This window comes from Castor canadensis, chromosome 4, assembly GCF_047511655.1.
Source record: "Castor canadensis chromosome 4, mCasCan1.hap1v2, whole genome shotgun sequence".
Lineage (NCBI taxonomy): Eukaryota > Metazoa > Chordata > Mammalia > Rodentia > Castoridae > Castor > Castor canadensis.
The window spans coordinates 169,721,211-169,736,619 of record NC_133389.1 but is presented as its reverse complement, the minus strand read 5'-3'; the positions used below and the strand labels follow the sequence as shown (position 1 = coordinate 169,736,619).

At 39.2% G+C, this 15,409-nt stretch overlaps 1 protein-coding gene across 2 annotated transcripts in view; it reads left to right on the top strand.

Annotated features, from left to right (window-relative positions):
- Pax3 (paired box 3) overlaps positions 1–5,713 on the top strand; it is a 90,003-nt gene extending 84,290 nt beyond the window's left edge. The window contains exons 8-10 of one of the 2 annotated variants that reach the window (XM_074071832.1): positions 3,438–3,684; positions 4,176–4,206; positions 4,353–5,713. In XM_074071832.1, coding sequence (XP_073927933.1) covers positions 3,438–3,684; positions 4,176–4,206; positions 4,353–4,440 — 366 coding nt within the window. In that variant the 3' untranslated portion in view covers positions 4,441–5,713. Of the gene's footprint in view, positions 1–3,437; positions 3,685–4,175 lie in introns of both variants that reach the window. The other variant, XM_020154247.2, reaches the window with a different exon arrangement.
- Positions 5,714–15,409: the final 9,696 nt, after the last annotated feature.

Below are 15,409 nucleotides of genomic sequence, written 5' to 3'. Positions count from 1 at the left end.
TGCTTTTAAAGAAGCATACATAAAAGTGTAATGGGACCCTTCCAGAGAGGTTTGAGGTTTTGAATTATGTTAGGGACAGGAATGCTTTTCCTATTGATATGTGTACTCCCCCCACCAACACAGATTTCTTTTTTAATTTTTAAATGACAGGTTATTAAAATGGTGTATATTTCTCAAGTTTTCCCAATGTGAAATATTGAAATAATTTACATGATATTTATTAGTCTTAATTGTAGACCAAATATAGGGAAATACTAGTGTCCCATTCCCTAACTTTATACATTTATTTTTCTATTTTTGAGAAAGCCTGGCCTCAGTTCTCCATCCTTCTGCCTCAGCCTCCCAAGGGCCAGGATTACAGTTGTGTTCCATCATGCCCAGTGGAACTAAGCATTTGTGGGAGAGCTAAGCATTTGTCCCTTAGGCTCTATCAGGGAGGCAGAGAGACCAAAGGTCTTAATTTCTCTTTCTTCCCTCCCATCATTCACTTCAAGAATTGGGGAAGAGTGCTAAGGACTGCTGCTGACTTGACCCTTAAGGGTACTCTGCTCTGGAGTCCTTGGCCCTGCAGATGGTGCTGTGATTTCTCCATCCTCCAGTAGACACACACCAAGGTCTAAATTCTAGCCTCAAAGTTTTTCTAATGCAGTCACTGCAAAATCTTGCTACATGAACATCAGAAGCTGACTTTGTGCTTATACGAAGGACTTGTTTCTCCTCTTTTAGGATTCACATTTTGTTCCCGCCCCCCACCCCATGAAAAAAAATTATTGCTGCCTTCAGAGTTATGCAAACAAGAAATATATGGCAGGGGATTTTAAAAAAAGTTTATCATAAAAATGTACATATATAGCTCATGGGAGAGGGTGCATGTTTTGAATAAAATCCTGCTTGGAGCTCTTCAGCTATAACTACACATAGAGTATTTCATTCTCTCTTAAAAAGACATACTATGAACTGAGTTTCAAGCAAGTATCTTCATGGAGGATGCTATTAATTTAAAGTATATTTCTCTTTTAGTACCATTGAATATTTTTCTTCTCTGTACTGACGGTATTACAAAGTTGCTTTTTTAAGTGCTGTGTTTTTACTTAGGCTAGCTTATTCACAGTATTGTGATGCCAGGGATGGAACCCAAGACCTTACACATGCTAGGCAAGTGCTCTATCACTGAGCTATAGCCCTAGTCCCTCATTCTTCATGTTTTTAGTCCTGTATTTTATTTGAATCCCTAATCTGGGCTAAAATATTCAGTAAATTATTCTATCAAATTGAAGTTTATGAATTTTTCAAATGTACACTGTAAGATTATAAGCACAAAGAAAGGCAAAGAATAATAAAAAAATCTCTGTAAGTGGAAGAACATCCAAGAAATAATATAAAGTCATTCTTGGTTATGTTCAAATTTTTAAAATGAAGATATCGATTAACTCATTCTAAACAGTGTTGTGCAAGACCCCTTGAGAGTTCATGTTCTAGTGACTTCCCATTTTCCTGCAGCTGCGTGTCTTACTGATTTTATTTTATTTTGTGATGTTCACTTTCCCGCAATGCCCAATTAAAACAAAACAAAAAAATGTGCTTGGCTACCAATAACTACTTTTTAGAATACAATCAATTTTTAGACACTTCAGAAAAGACATTTCACTACATATCTCAAGAAAATTGAGATTTGTAGGATATCTTTCAAAATTTGGATATACTGTGATGTTTCACCCATACCTGACCACCTTCCCCCGTGAGTTCCTATGTAGTGAAAGGGAGGGCAAGGGAGAGGAGTGGTCTGTAAGAATGGAAGAAGAAGATAGCTTACTGGAGCTGATGAGATTCTCTTTCTTACCGTTTGGTCTCTTGGGGCTCATTGAAGATAGATCAGTTTAAAGCTTCAGTTCAAGAAGATTTTGTTTAACTATAAGATTATGCAAATCTTTCCTACAGGAAGTTATGGATCCTTGTTTTCCAGTCTGAGTTGGGATGGTCTCTGGGATTCAAGACCAACTTCTCCCTTCCCCCCCCATATTGCTGGAGCCCTTAGCTCCAGGATGCTGTTTGCTGAATTGCCGACCAGAGAGTGCTTTGCACTTAGTACTGGGTCGCTTTTTGTTTCTGCTGGACTATAATGGACATGCACAACTGCGTGGGTTCCTGCATTTGTATACTTAGTGGTAGCTGTGTCTTCCAGGTGCTCTTCACCCAGCAGTAGAATTCTTCTGCAATAATTTTTGAGAACAATCACTTCCTCTCTTGTGCAGCCGTTTCCCAGCTGCAAAATTAATTATCCACTTATCTCACTGTGAGGTGCTGGAAGGGCCAGTGAGCTTGAGGTTGTGAAACCTTCCCCGAGCCCATCTGGGAGTTGTTCTGTTAGCAGTGGGTTTTGTTTTTGTTTAAGTTATCCTACTCTTCAGGGTCATGTACAGAACTGAACTATTTCAGAACGTGTTTGCATTTCAGGCTTGACTTTCCTTTGCACAGTACTTCTATGTGAAGTGTTGGCTAGAGAAGAAAGGAAGGGATAGGAAGTGGGTTTAGGTAATGCAGGTAGGTGTTGGAGAATCACTTAGCACTCGTTTGTTCAGCACTGGGGAGGTGCCCAGCTGCAGTTATACCCTCTGAGGTCTCACAAGTCAAACTGGGTGAGTGAACTAATTATTATACAGTGAGTAGGATGAGGAACACCCAGGGAACAACAGGGAAAGAGAAAGATTTCTAGTTACTGAGGATAAGGACAGGAGATGTCTTGAGAGGAAACACTGTGAATAAAGACATAGAGGTCTCAAAACACACACACATAAAACTGGATTTATTTAATATTTATTTATGCTAGAGTTTGAACCTAGGGCCTTGTGCATGTCAGACAAGTGCTTTACCACTGAGCTGCACTAATTTATTTTTTAATATAAATGAATGCCTATTTAAAAATCACTCAGGGTGGCTGAAGATGTAACTCAGTGGCAGAGTGTTTGCCTGGCATGTGCAAGGCCCTAGGTTCAATCCTCAGCACTGCACAAAAGGAAAAAAATCACATGTGAAACTTCCAGATGTAATATATTAGACATTTTTCTATGTAAACAGATGCAACTTCTTCCTCTCTCTGTCCTTTCTTGCCTTTTCTTTGAAATTTCTGTCTGATTTTTATTGCTGGGGACACGGTGTAATCTCTCCCTGTCTCTCTTCCTCCTCTCCTTCCTTCTTTCCCTTTCTCTCCCTTCTCCCCCCACCCCACCTTCCTTTCTCTGAAACTGCAGTCAGATGTTGTCACTGGGTGTGATGTTAATAGTGCTGCCACTTTGAATCGAGGTCATAGTCTTTGGAATAGCTCTTTAATAGATTTCCAAAGAAATAAAAATTGGACTTTCAACTTATTCTTTCAGCTATGGGCTAGCATCTGTTTCTCCCTGTATTGTAACTTCTTCCAATCTGCCTGTTTATTTTAGGTAATGGGACTCCTGACCAACCACGGTGGGGTACCTCATCAGCCTCAGACTGATTATGCACTCTCCCCTCTGACTGGGGGCCTGGAACCTACCACCACCGTGTCGGCCAGCTGCAGTCAGAGACTAGACCATATGAAGAGCTTGGATAGCCTGCCTACATCTCAGTCCTATTGTCCACCCACCTATAGCACCACAGGCTACAGTATGGACCCAGTCACAGGCTACCAATACGGGCAGTATGGACAAAGTAAGCCTTGGACAATCTAGAGGGCAATTATTCCTGGAAGGGAGATGAACTCACCTCTTGCTTGTGAAATGGGCGTTAGAGGCCTGAGTAAGCCTCACATCTCGGTATCGACTCTGTGGCAAAGCCAGCTGGTTATTCCAATAAGGGATTCTTGTATAATTATTTTCTTAACTGATGTCCATACATCTTGCAGTTATTAATTGCCGAGACGTAAAACCTGATTGCCAGTAGGTAAAACATGAGGGTTGGCCAAAATGAAATACCCTCTGGCATTAGAAACACATGTTCTTAATGAGGTCAGCTTGAGGTTCATATGGAGTATAATCCCAGGGACACAGAGTTGTGTCAAACTTGTCTCAGGAATAAAAATATTAGTCTCTATCCTTTGATACCATGGTATTAAATATGACATTGTCAGCCTGTAGCTGATGTTGCCCCTTACTGTGAATTGTCCTGCCATGACCTAAAAAGCTGTGTGTGTTTCCTTACAGGTGCCTTTCATTATCTTAAGCCAGATATTGCATAAGTGAACTGTCCACTTGGAGCTCAAACTGGCCCTGTTTCCGGTCTCCGTAGCCTAGACATGAAGAGTCTTCTGCGAAAAATAAAGATCACCTCTTGGGGGAGGTGGAGACAAAGGAAAATGATTGATTTGCTTTCTCCAGTAGTTGGTTTCAGATTCTTTTGAACATGTTGGACACAAGCAGTGGAGAAGAGGAAGAAGTAGAGCAGTGGAAGACAGATGGCGTGTATTAAGGCAAAGGCTTAACCTGGCTACATATCAAAATATCTCAACTCTTTACTGCTGATGATCAAGGAGCTAAAGCATTCCATTTGTGTGTGTATGTGTGTGTCTCTGAGGTTTATCTGGACTGTTTTGAGAGAAGAATGTTCTGAAATATAGTTGAATACCCTAAAGCATAACATGTTGGATGTCTAAGGCTGACACTTGTATAACTTTAAAACTGCTCACGTGATGAATCAGCAATGGAGGAATCCTTGACCTGTACACACTGGAAACTGATATAAAACTAAATGCCATCATTCTTTAGGAAGCTAGACTAGATAAAAAGGACCTCCCAAATAAATTATTCGTTATCATATCCTCATTTGTAATCTGGTTGTCAATAAACGTCCTGGATATGTCTTGCCAACAGGATGTGGAGTTACAGGAAGAAAAGCTGTTTTCTTTTCTGATGTGGGGAGAGGTGACATTTCTTCCCAATCCACATGTCATTTGTGAGCCATCCTGGGTGGGGGAAGGGCATGGGAGTGAAGAGGTGACACGCATCATGTATCTGCTTCTCAGTGTGCAATACTGTGTACCTCACAGATGCTTTGGCCATGGCCAAGGTGATAGAAACAAAATCAGAACTATATTTTTGCAGGTGCTTTATTTTTTTGCAGCCCGTAATTCGTGTGGCAGAATGCCGTGATGTTTGCTATTTGCTGGGTCACCAACACCTGGCTTGCTCCTTTTGACTAGACTGTCAGAGAATAATAATGCTTTTCAAAATGATTACGTTTACATTCTTCTTTTTTCTAGGGAAGGTAGGGCAAGAACTGAAATGTCCATGTGGCTCTCATGTACTTTTAAATTATACAATGATATCCAATATTAAAAAATTATAGGAACTGAGGTTTACATACGTTTGTGTGGTGACATTTTAGAATGTCAATAAATCTGTTGTTTTGAAATGCTAAGAGGATCAAGAAGGTGGAAGGCAGTGTTATTTATTTCTTTCTATTCTTGGAACCATGAATGAGGTAGGCACAAATGCATTCCTTTTAGATTAAGAACTAGGAGGTAGTGGTTAGTGGGGCTAGGTGTAGTACTGAGGTACATAGAACAAGAGAAGTAGTACCTTTGTGTGGCGGCCTCAGCCAACAACAACGTGTTGTAAAAATGTCTTTCCTGTAAAAAGTGCAGTAAATATTTACTATTTATAATGAATAAACAGTTATGAAAACCTACCCAACACTGATTTTTTGGGGGAACTGATGAATATATTATAAATAAAAACTTGAATATGGGGAGCTCAACAATGCATGCACTACCCTTTCCTTGAAGATGAGAATATGACATGGACAAATGAAGCTACACGGCCACAATCATGTTTTCTTGGAGATGCTTGGTTGAACATATTTGAAGGATTGAAGTCCATATGTTCATGGGTGTGGGATCTAGGGAAAAGCCTCCAGTCTCCTCTTTCCTTCTCATTTCTCTCAGACCTGTCAAATCCCTTTAGCGTTACTTGGAAGTATGTTTTCCCTGTGTTCCAGGCTTCCTCTTCATCCCCAAGAGTCCTGTGCTCTGAAATTTTTCTTTAAAACTCTTATATTTTATTTTAGCAGTTCACTTCAGTCTCCATAAGAAACAACACTACCTATTTCATTCATTTTCCCTTTCCTTCCTTCAGTATCTCCGTCTCTTCTCCCTCCCTTTTGTCCACCCTTACTCAATGACAGTATAATTGGGCCAGGTCTGATGCTTGACACTAGTGTCAGGACAGCAGTGAACAGAGTGGGTGAGGCAAAGGAGCAAGTAAGTGCATTGTTACCAGAGGGCAAAAAGTCATAATATCCCCTGAAGCTCTTACTTGTAATGACTTCCTCCTCTCGACATCTCCTGTGTCATCATTAACATTCCTCTTTTACATGTGAGAAAACTGGAGCACAAATTGCTTATGGGAGATCCCCCAGTGGCAGAGCTGGGGTTTGAAGGAACCCAGACATTCTGATTTCAGAATCTAGGTACTTAAACTCCTGTTCTTCTGCTTTCTCCAGTCCACACTCACTCGGGAGGACGTCACAGTCAAAAATATATAAAGGTGCACTGGCCAATTCAGTAATTGCTAGTCATGTATGCTATTTAAATTCAAAGTAATTAAGAGCAAATAAAGTTTAAAAGCTACTTCTAGAGTTGCATTAGCCACATTTCAAGTGTGCAAAATAGACACATGTGGCCAGAAGCTGCTACATTGGACATTGCTGTAGAGCATTCTGGAACATCATTACAAAGAACTCTTATTGGTCAACTGACCTAAAGTATATGAGCTTATCTTTTAAAAATCCCAAGGACTTGAAGTATAGTAGGTAAAAATTTCCAAATTTTAAAGATATCTGACCTTTTTTTCAACTCATACATTTATCCTTTTGCTCTTTTTCTGACAGTTACCTATTCTACAAACAATAAAAGAGGAAATAAAGATAATTGTTACTGGACATTTACTTTTGTTATCTTGTAAACTGTGTCAGTCCCAGTTCACAGATGAATGGACCAGACTTGTTAAGTAGTCACACACACAGTAGAAAATAGCTGAAGCAGGATTAGACTTCTACCAGCCTTGTGGCAAAAGTTGTTTTATTTTACCTTTTCAAACGCTGTTACAATACCCACTTTGTTATGTTAACCTACTCTGACATCAAACTCATGTTGAAAACAGGCATCAAAAAGAAAATTTAACAATTCACTCCCTGATACAGAGAGAACACCGCCAGGATTGGAATGTCACAACAGAAGCTGATCTACCGCCATCACTTTCCTTTCTGCCTCTTGATCTCAGAATGTCCATGGGTGGCTCATCTCTCCTTTTGCTATACTTCTTCACGCCCTTCTTTTATTTCTGTATGTCTCTGAAAGCTACTGCTCTGCTGGTATTTCTGATGTTCAAAGTCTCTGTAGATCTTTCTTCTCCAGTTCCCTGCAACTACAGCCCTGCCCTGAGTTGGGATCTCTAGTCTCATCCCCTGGGAAAAGCTGCCCTGAGGACGTTGAACCCTTGGCCAGGTTTGACCTTACTCAAGTCTGGTGTTCCTCCTTATCCATACAATTCTTAACATGCATTGGCAAACCAAAAGTAAAAACTGAAAATCAGACTCCAAGATCACAAAAATTTTCCCTGATGAGTCATTCCTATATAGGTTCTTAAGGATAACCATATTTCAGATCCGTGATGGAAACAAACATGTATTTTATGCCTTTAATTGGTGCAATCTGGAAGTGTATTTTTATACCTACTTGGATATTTAAAGACAATTAGAAGGAATCTTCATCAGTGTTGTCCAGAGTAATGGACAAAATCATTGTGAGTTCAGAAAGTTCTAAGTGGCAGAGGGGCTGGATTAATTAATGTCCATTGTGTGAACATGGCATGGAAGAATCTACCCTCACACTACATCATTAAGAATTAAAATTAGCACATGGAACCAAAACTGAGGTTTCTGTAAAAGGAAATTTATTTTGGGAAAAAGATGAGGGCCTCAATTATTCTGAGTGAATGATTTTTGCTGTCTCATTCACAGGTAAAGAGAGCGGGTGTCAAACAGAGTAGCACAAGTGGCAAATGCTAGTATTTATGAAAAAGACTCACATGACAAGCCTCAGCTGAAGACAAGAGGTCATGGACCTGAAAGTCAGGGTTAGGTAATGAATGAGAGAAAAGGAAGAGACAGAGCTTGTTCTGGAGCTTCTCACTAAATGGCAGTGACCCAAGCTTCGTTTCCTTTTTCTTAGATTTCTCTTCAGTATTTCTGAGCATTGCCTCCCAAGAGCTCAGCACTGTGTCGGCCCCTTGATGGACACTCAAAAACCACCTGTTGGATAAACGAATAAATAAATACACAGAGAATGACTCCCTTCTGCTGTTTCCACACGATCTTCTGAATAAGGGGACATTTAGCTCAAATAGGACCAGAGGCACACAGATTGTCTTAAGGTTGCATTGGTGCAAACACTTGGTGGGAAGTAGTGGACTACAGGGATCCTAACAAGTCCTTCAAAAACCCAGTTTCTGATGATGCAGAGTCCTGGGTGTTAATGTGTTGGATTCAACACTGGGAGGTTTACAACCCAAAAAGGAAGCAGCTAGTTGATTTATTGCTTAGAAAAGTGGCTGTCGACTTTGGCTGTACAGCAATCTGCAGAATTAAAAAAAAAAAAAAAAATCAGTCCCTGGATCCACCCCAAACCACTGGACTCAGAATTCACAGAGATGGCTGCAGGGAGAGTCAACAAAGCAAGAGCTCAGGAGAAGCCTTGGACACACCTGACCAGGTGAGTCTTCTGGGGGACTTGAAACAGTGCCATTCACCACAGTGAACCTGAGACAGGGATGTTACTTTGGAATATAAAGACACTTGAAACTTCTCTTCCCCTAAACCCCACTTTCACCTCTTAAGCTAGAAAGACAGCAGTTCTGGAGGTGGCACATGAGGGTGCATCCTTAGGATAGGTGCTGTGTTTTCAACCCATCTTTTCTCCAGTTGGAGCCCTAACAAAGTCTCTCCCACAGACAGTCCCTCCCAAAAACTAGTACTTAACCTTTTATCCAAGAGGTGTGGTGACATCTTGTTTCTCAGGCTCTTGTGATCCTGTGGCATTCTGGATTATTCTAAGTATGCAAATGAGAACATAAGTGTCTCTCCATCTTGTTTGCCTGGCTCCCCTACTCCACACAGCTCCTGAGCCTCAGAAATGATCCAATAAACGCTGGTTCTTTCCCCTACTTGTAAATTGAGGGAGGTAGGTGGTAATTTTTTTATCTACTAATTAATTGATTAATGCATTGAATGCGTATTGAGTTCCTACCACATGCTGGGTAGTGGGGTTTTAATGATAAATAAAACCCCATGGCAGAGAAATGAATCAGATTAGTAAACAAAGAATCGGGAAATGACATAACATGTAAGCAGAAGTTAGTATGGGGACCCAAGGAAAAGCACAATGACATCCAGCATTGGAATATTTTTCAGAGAACAGAGTTCTGGGGCTGAAACTCTAAATAAATAGAAATTCACTAGGCAGGTACAGTGGCAAAGGGTATTTTTGTATGATGCCAGCTGCTGTGCTGCCAGACAAAAGAAGCAGGGGATATTAGATGGGCTGGGTCTTCCACATTGTCTAGCAAGAAAAATCCACAGCAAGAACATTTTATGAATCCCTACATGATAGGACTTAGAAGATGTTAGATGAGGCAAAGTGGGGAGATTCTTTCTTTCCTAAAAACCAGATCAAGAGAACCTCAATCTCAAGGGCCAATTTAGAAACTGGGAGAAGGACCATATGTCTGTTAACATTATCACCATCCTATTCTGATCCCAGTAGTTTGGTAAGGGTGTCATAACAACTCTTAGTGGGCCAACTGTGTTTTCATTGGTGGAGGACTCTTTGTTGCTCTGAAAGTTGCTCCACACTTGTTCCTGGCATTTGGTTGAGAAGATACAATGTTGTTCATTGTATCCCCTCCTCCTCTGTGTGAACACACTCTCCTCTCTCAGTTGTGTAGAGGGAAAGCAAACATCCTACTCTTAGATGGAGAGTCAAGTACATGCAGCCAATGAGAAGCTTAGGCCACTGTGTACAAAGATGTCAAAGACTGCCTTTGTAGGCAGAGTTTTCTGTTTGCAAATGATATTTACTGAGAGGAAAGTAATCACTTCTTTCTGTGATTGAAAGAGCAGAGACCTGCTCATTTAGAAAGCAGATTGTTCCTAGAAACAGTGGCAAGCTGAGAGCCTTAGAAGTATTTGGGTCTGGGAGAGCTGTCCTCTTATGGTTTGTATCAGTCAGGGCCCCATCAGAAAATAGATGGCACAGTTGAACTGGACATCTCAATAAATTAAGAAACTATTTACAAATTTGAAGGGGGTAAAGGGGAATCACCAAGACTCATGTAGCAACCTGGTAAGAGCAGGAGAGCCCCTAGGAATAGAGAGGGTATGGACAGGAACCTGAGAAAAAAGGAGCCCTGTAGAGGAGGTGGCTCTGGGAGTGACCTCTGATGAATGGATATGTAGACATCCAGAGGAAACCTGAAGAGAATGGTCCAAGGGATAAATATCCTGACCTAATTTTCTTCCCCTCTCCCAACTCCTGCTGGGTCTCCCATGATGGAACTCAGCTAGTGCACATGCTCCATACAGCAATACCCTATAAAGACAGCAGGGTAGAGAGGGTGGAGAAGAGTCTGTGTCTAGGGTTAAGTTTTCTGTTTTGGTCTGTTATGGTCTGAATACTGTAATCTTCCACTCTCAAATTCTTTCATTACCAACTTAATTTTGGTGATTGTCAACCTGCCTGATGTATTCATGGAGTGATACCACATTGCTGCTTACCATTTATGCTTGGTTACTATGCAGCACATGAATAATTCTTTATATCTTATGTCATAGATTTCTTTGTTTTCAGTTATAATTGATTTAAAAACCAAGTTCTGTAATTGTGTGTTTTAGTTGTTATGGCTTTCTGATAATGTAATGTGGATGGTCCCTTACAATTATAAGAAAGTTACAAAAGCCATTTAGGACTTCAGTTAATTCAGTACATCTGTTCTCAACCCCAGAGGCTGAGAAGAGAAAAAGACAAAGCAAGTTAAAATTCTTACATTCAAGAGGGTCTAACCTATGGATGAATTCATAATAGAATATGTAAGGCTACTTGATTAAAGCTAAATTTTAGTCTATTAGGAATGAAGAAGAGATTTTTCTAAGAAAATTATGGTGTAAATATGATTATGTGGATAATACTGAGCCTCTTTAATAAAAGCAGGTTTCCAAAATCACAACACAATCATTTATGAATCAACAAAGCTACATGATAATTATATTTTAGAGGAACATGTATTTTTAAAAGGATTTATCAAATATTTAACAATACTTAGGTTGGTATGTATATATTTGATAATAATAAAAATTCTTTCCTTAAGAAAGCTCTATCAATTCAATTTCATTCCAATAAAAAAAATAAAAACAGAATTCTAACTTCAGAGAAAATTGAACAAATATGTTACTCTATCAATGTAAGAGACACTTTCAGTTTTTTGTGTTCTTTCCCAGTCTTTAGCCACATGTAGTCATAGGTTTTCATGACTGTTCAAATACATTATAATTTTTTAAAAAACAAAAAACAATTTAGAAAGAAGCAAAATCACTGCTACTGTTTCTTCATCATGGTCTCATTTCTCATACCCACTATAATTTTTAATAATTTTGGTGACTCTGGTGATTTAGTCTGAATTATAGGGTTTTTATTTTTTTTTTACTATTTCTTCTTTTTCTCAGACCTTTGTTGTGCCCACAGTGTTTAAAAAAGGAAATACTAATAATTTCTTAAATCTGTTTTTTTTCCCCAAAATCTAAGTGCTCATGTACGTGTGTACACAAACACATAGACACACACTTACTTTGTTCTGTTCATTTTGGCCCCTTATTTCTTTCCCATCTTTGTTCTTTGTCTCAAATTTAATACTTGAAGGGAAAAGGTATCTGGAGACTTGATGGTCGCACAATGTCTCATATATATTTCCATATTGATAGACTTTTCCTTTAGTTGCCAAATGTCAGAGTTTGAGGAATAACATTGTGTATCAGGAGTGGTCAGACTTACCCTTAGAAGTTCAAGAAATGTTCACATACATTATGCCATTATCATTGTGAGGAAGGAAGCTCAACAATGTGATTCTCATTTTACAACGAGAATGTAAGCCGCAGAAAAGCCAAATTGTCCAACTTTTCACACTTGGATAGTAATGGTAGAGTTAGGAATGTAATTCAAGTTTTCTACTTTTCAGTTTAGTAGTCTGTCTATCATACCATGCTTCAGTTAGAATATGTTCTCTGTGGGTTCTTAAATACATACTTACTGTTACTGTCAGATGTCTGCCCACATGATTTAAGTTTGTGAGAGAAACTGGCTTTCTAGGTTTTATGAGGCACTATGGATCTTTGTTTATTCCTTTAGTATAATATAAGGCCAACTCTTAGGGTAGTGCCTGCTGGCTCTAGTTATTCAGTCTTTATAGTATTGACAGCCCAAGGTAAACTATGGAAGAATGAATGGAGGGTGATAATAAGTGGGAAGCAATAATGATGAGAGAGAGGGATGCCAAAGCTGCATTGGAATCTCATTGACAAATATAGCACCGATTTTCCATATGGCAGAATGGTAGTCGAGGTGGTCTGATGGAAATATTTGGCGAACTTAAACACCTACTCCTTACAGCAAGGCATTCCTCACCACTGTCCATAGACTTGCAATTTCATGGACTAATTCCAGCTCTGTAAAGTAACTGGCTTCTTTTTAGAGTTTCAATACCACCTGATTTCTTTTTTTTTTTTTTTTATTAGTGATATTATATTCAACTTTATTTATTTTTTTTATTTTTATTTTTTTTTTCATTTTTCTTTTATTATTCATATGTGCATACAAGGCTTGGTTCATTTCTCCCCCCTGCCCCCACCCCCTCCCTTACCACCCACTCCACCCCCTCCCGCTCCCCCCCTCAATACCCAGCAGAAACTATTTTGCCCTTATCTCTAATTTTGTTGTAGAGAGAGTATAAGCAATAATAGGAAGGAACAAGGGGTTTTGCTGGTTGAGATAAGGATAGCTATACAGGGCATTGACTCACATTGATTTCCTGTGTGTGGGTGTTACCTTCTAGGTTAATTCTTTTTGATCTAACCTTTTCTCTAGTTCCTGGTCCCCTTTTCCTATTGGCCTCAGTTGCTTTAAGGTATCTGCTTTAGTTTCTCTGCGTTAAGGGCAACAAATGCTAGCTAGTTTTTTAGGTGTCTTACCTATCCTCACCCCTCCCTTGTGTGCTCTCGCTTTTATCATGTGCTCATAGTCCAATCCCCTTGTTGTGTTTGCCCTTGATCTAATGTCCACATATGAGGGAGAACATACGATTTTTGGTTTTTTGAGCCAGGCTAACCTCACTCAGAATGATGTTCTCCAATTCCATCCATTTACCAGCGAATGATAACATTTCGTTCTTCTTCATGGCTGCATAAAATTCCATTGTGTATAGATACCACATTTTCTTAATCCATTCGTCAGTGCTGGGACATCTTGGCTGTTTCCATAACTTGGCTATTGTGAATAGTGCCGCAATAAACATGGATGTGCAGGTGCCTCTGGAGTAACAGTCTTTTGGGTATATCCCCAAGAGTGGTATTGCTGGATCAAATGGTAGATCGATGTCCAGCTTTTTAAGTAGCCTCCAAATTTTTTTCCAGAGTGGTTGTACTAGTCTACATTCCCACCAACAGTGTAAAAGGGTTCCTTTTTCCCGCATCCTCGCCAACACCTGTTGTTGGTGGTGTTGCTGATGATGGCTATTCTAACAGGGGTGAGGTGGAATCTTAGTGTGGTTTTAATTTGCATTTCCTTTATTGCTAGAGATGGTGAGCATTTTTTCATGTGTTTTCTGGCCATTTGAATTTCTTCTTTTGAGAAAGTTCTGTTTAGTTCACATGCCCATTTCTTTATTGGTTCATTAGTTTTGGGAGAATTTAGTTTTTTAAGTTCCCTGTATATTCTGGTTATCAGTCCTTTGTCTGATGTATAATTGGCAAATATTTTCTCCCACTCTGTGGGTGTTCTCTTCAGTTTAGAGACCATTTCTTTTGATGAACAGAAGCTTTTTAGTTTTATGAGGTCCCATTTATCTATGCTATCTCTTAGTTGCTGTGCTGCTGGGGTTTCATTGAGAAAGTTTTTACCTATACCTACTAACTCCAGAGTATTTCCTATTCTTTCTTGTATCAACTTAAGAGTTTGGGGTCTGATATTAAGATCCTTGATCCATTTTGAGTTAATCTTGGTATAGGGTGATATACATGGATCTAGTTTCAGTTTTTTGCAGACTGCTAACCAGTTTTCCCAGCAGTTTTTGTTGAAGAGGCTGCTATTTCTCCATCGTATATTTTTAGCTCCTTTGTCAAAGATAAGTTGCTCATAGTTGTGTGGCTTCATATCTGTGTCCTCTATTCTGTTCCACTGGTCTTCATGTCTGTTTTTGTGCCAGTACCATGCTGTTTTTATTGTTATTGCTTTGTAATATAGTTTGAAGTCAGGTATTGTGATACCTCCTGCATTGTTCTTTTGACTGAGTATTGCCTTGGCTATTCGTGGCCTCTTGTGTTTCCATATAAATTTAACAGTAGATTTTTCAATCTCTTTAATGAATGTCATTGGAATTTTGATGGGAATTGCATTAAACATGTAGATTACTTTGGGGAGTATCGACATTTTTACTATGTTGATTCTACCAATCCATGAGCATGGGAGATCTCTCCACTTTCTATAGTCTTCCTCAATCTCTTTCTTCAGAAGTGTATAGTTTTCCTTGTAGAGGTCTTTCACATCTTTTGTTAGGTTTACACCTAGGTATTTGATTTTTTTTGAGGCTATTGTAAATGGAATTGTTTTCATACATTCTTTTTCCGTTTGCTCATTGTTAGTGTATAGAAATGCTAATGATTTTTCTATGTTGATTTTATATCCTGCTACTTTGCTATAGCTATTGATGATGTCTAGAAGCTTCTGAGTAGAGTTTTTTGGGTCTTTAAGGTATAGGATCATGTCGTCTGCAAATAGGGATATTTTGACAGTTTCTTTACCTATTTGTATTCCTTTTATTCCTTCTTCTTGCCTAATTGCTCTGGCTAGGAATTCCAGTACTATGTTGAATAGGAGTGGAGATAGTGGGCATCCTTGTCTGGTTCCTGATTTTAGAGGGAATGGTTTTAATTTTTCTCTGTTAAGTATAATGCTGGCTGTAGGTTTGTCATATATAGCTTTTATAATGTTGAGGAACTTTCCTTCTATTCCTAGTTTTCTTAGAGCTTTTATCATGAAATGATGTTGGATCTTATCAAAGGCTTTTTCTGCGTCTATTGAGATGATCAAGTGGTTTTTGTCTTTGCTTCTGTTAATGTG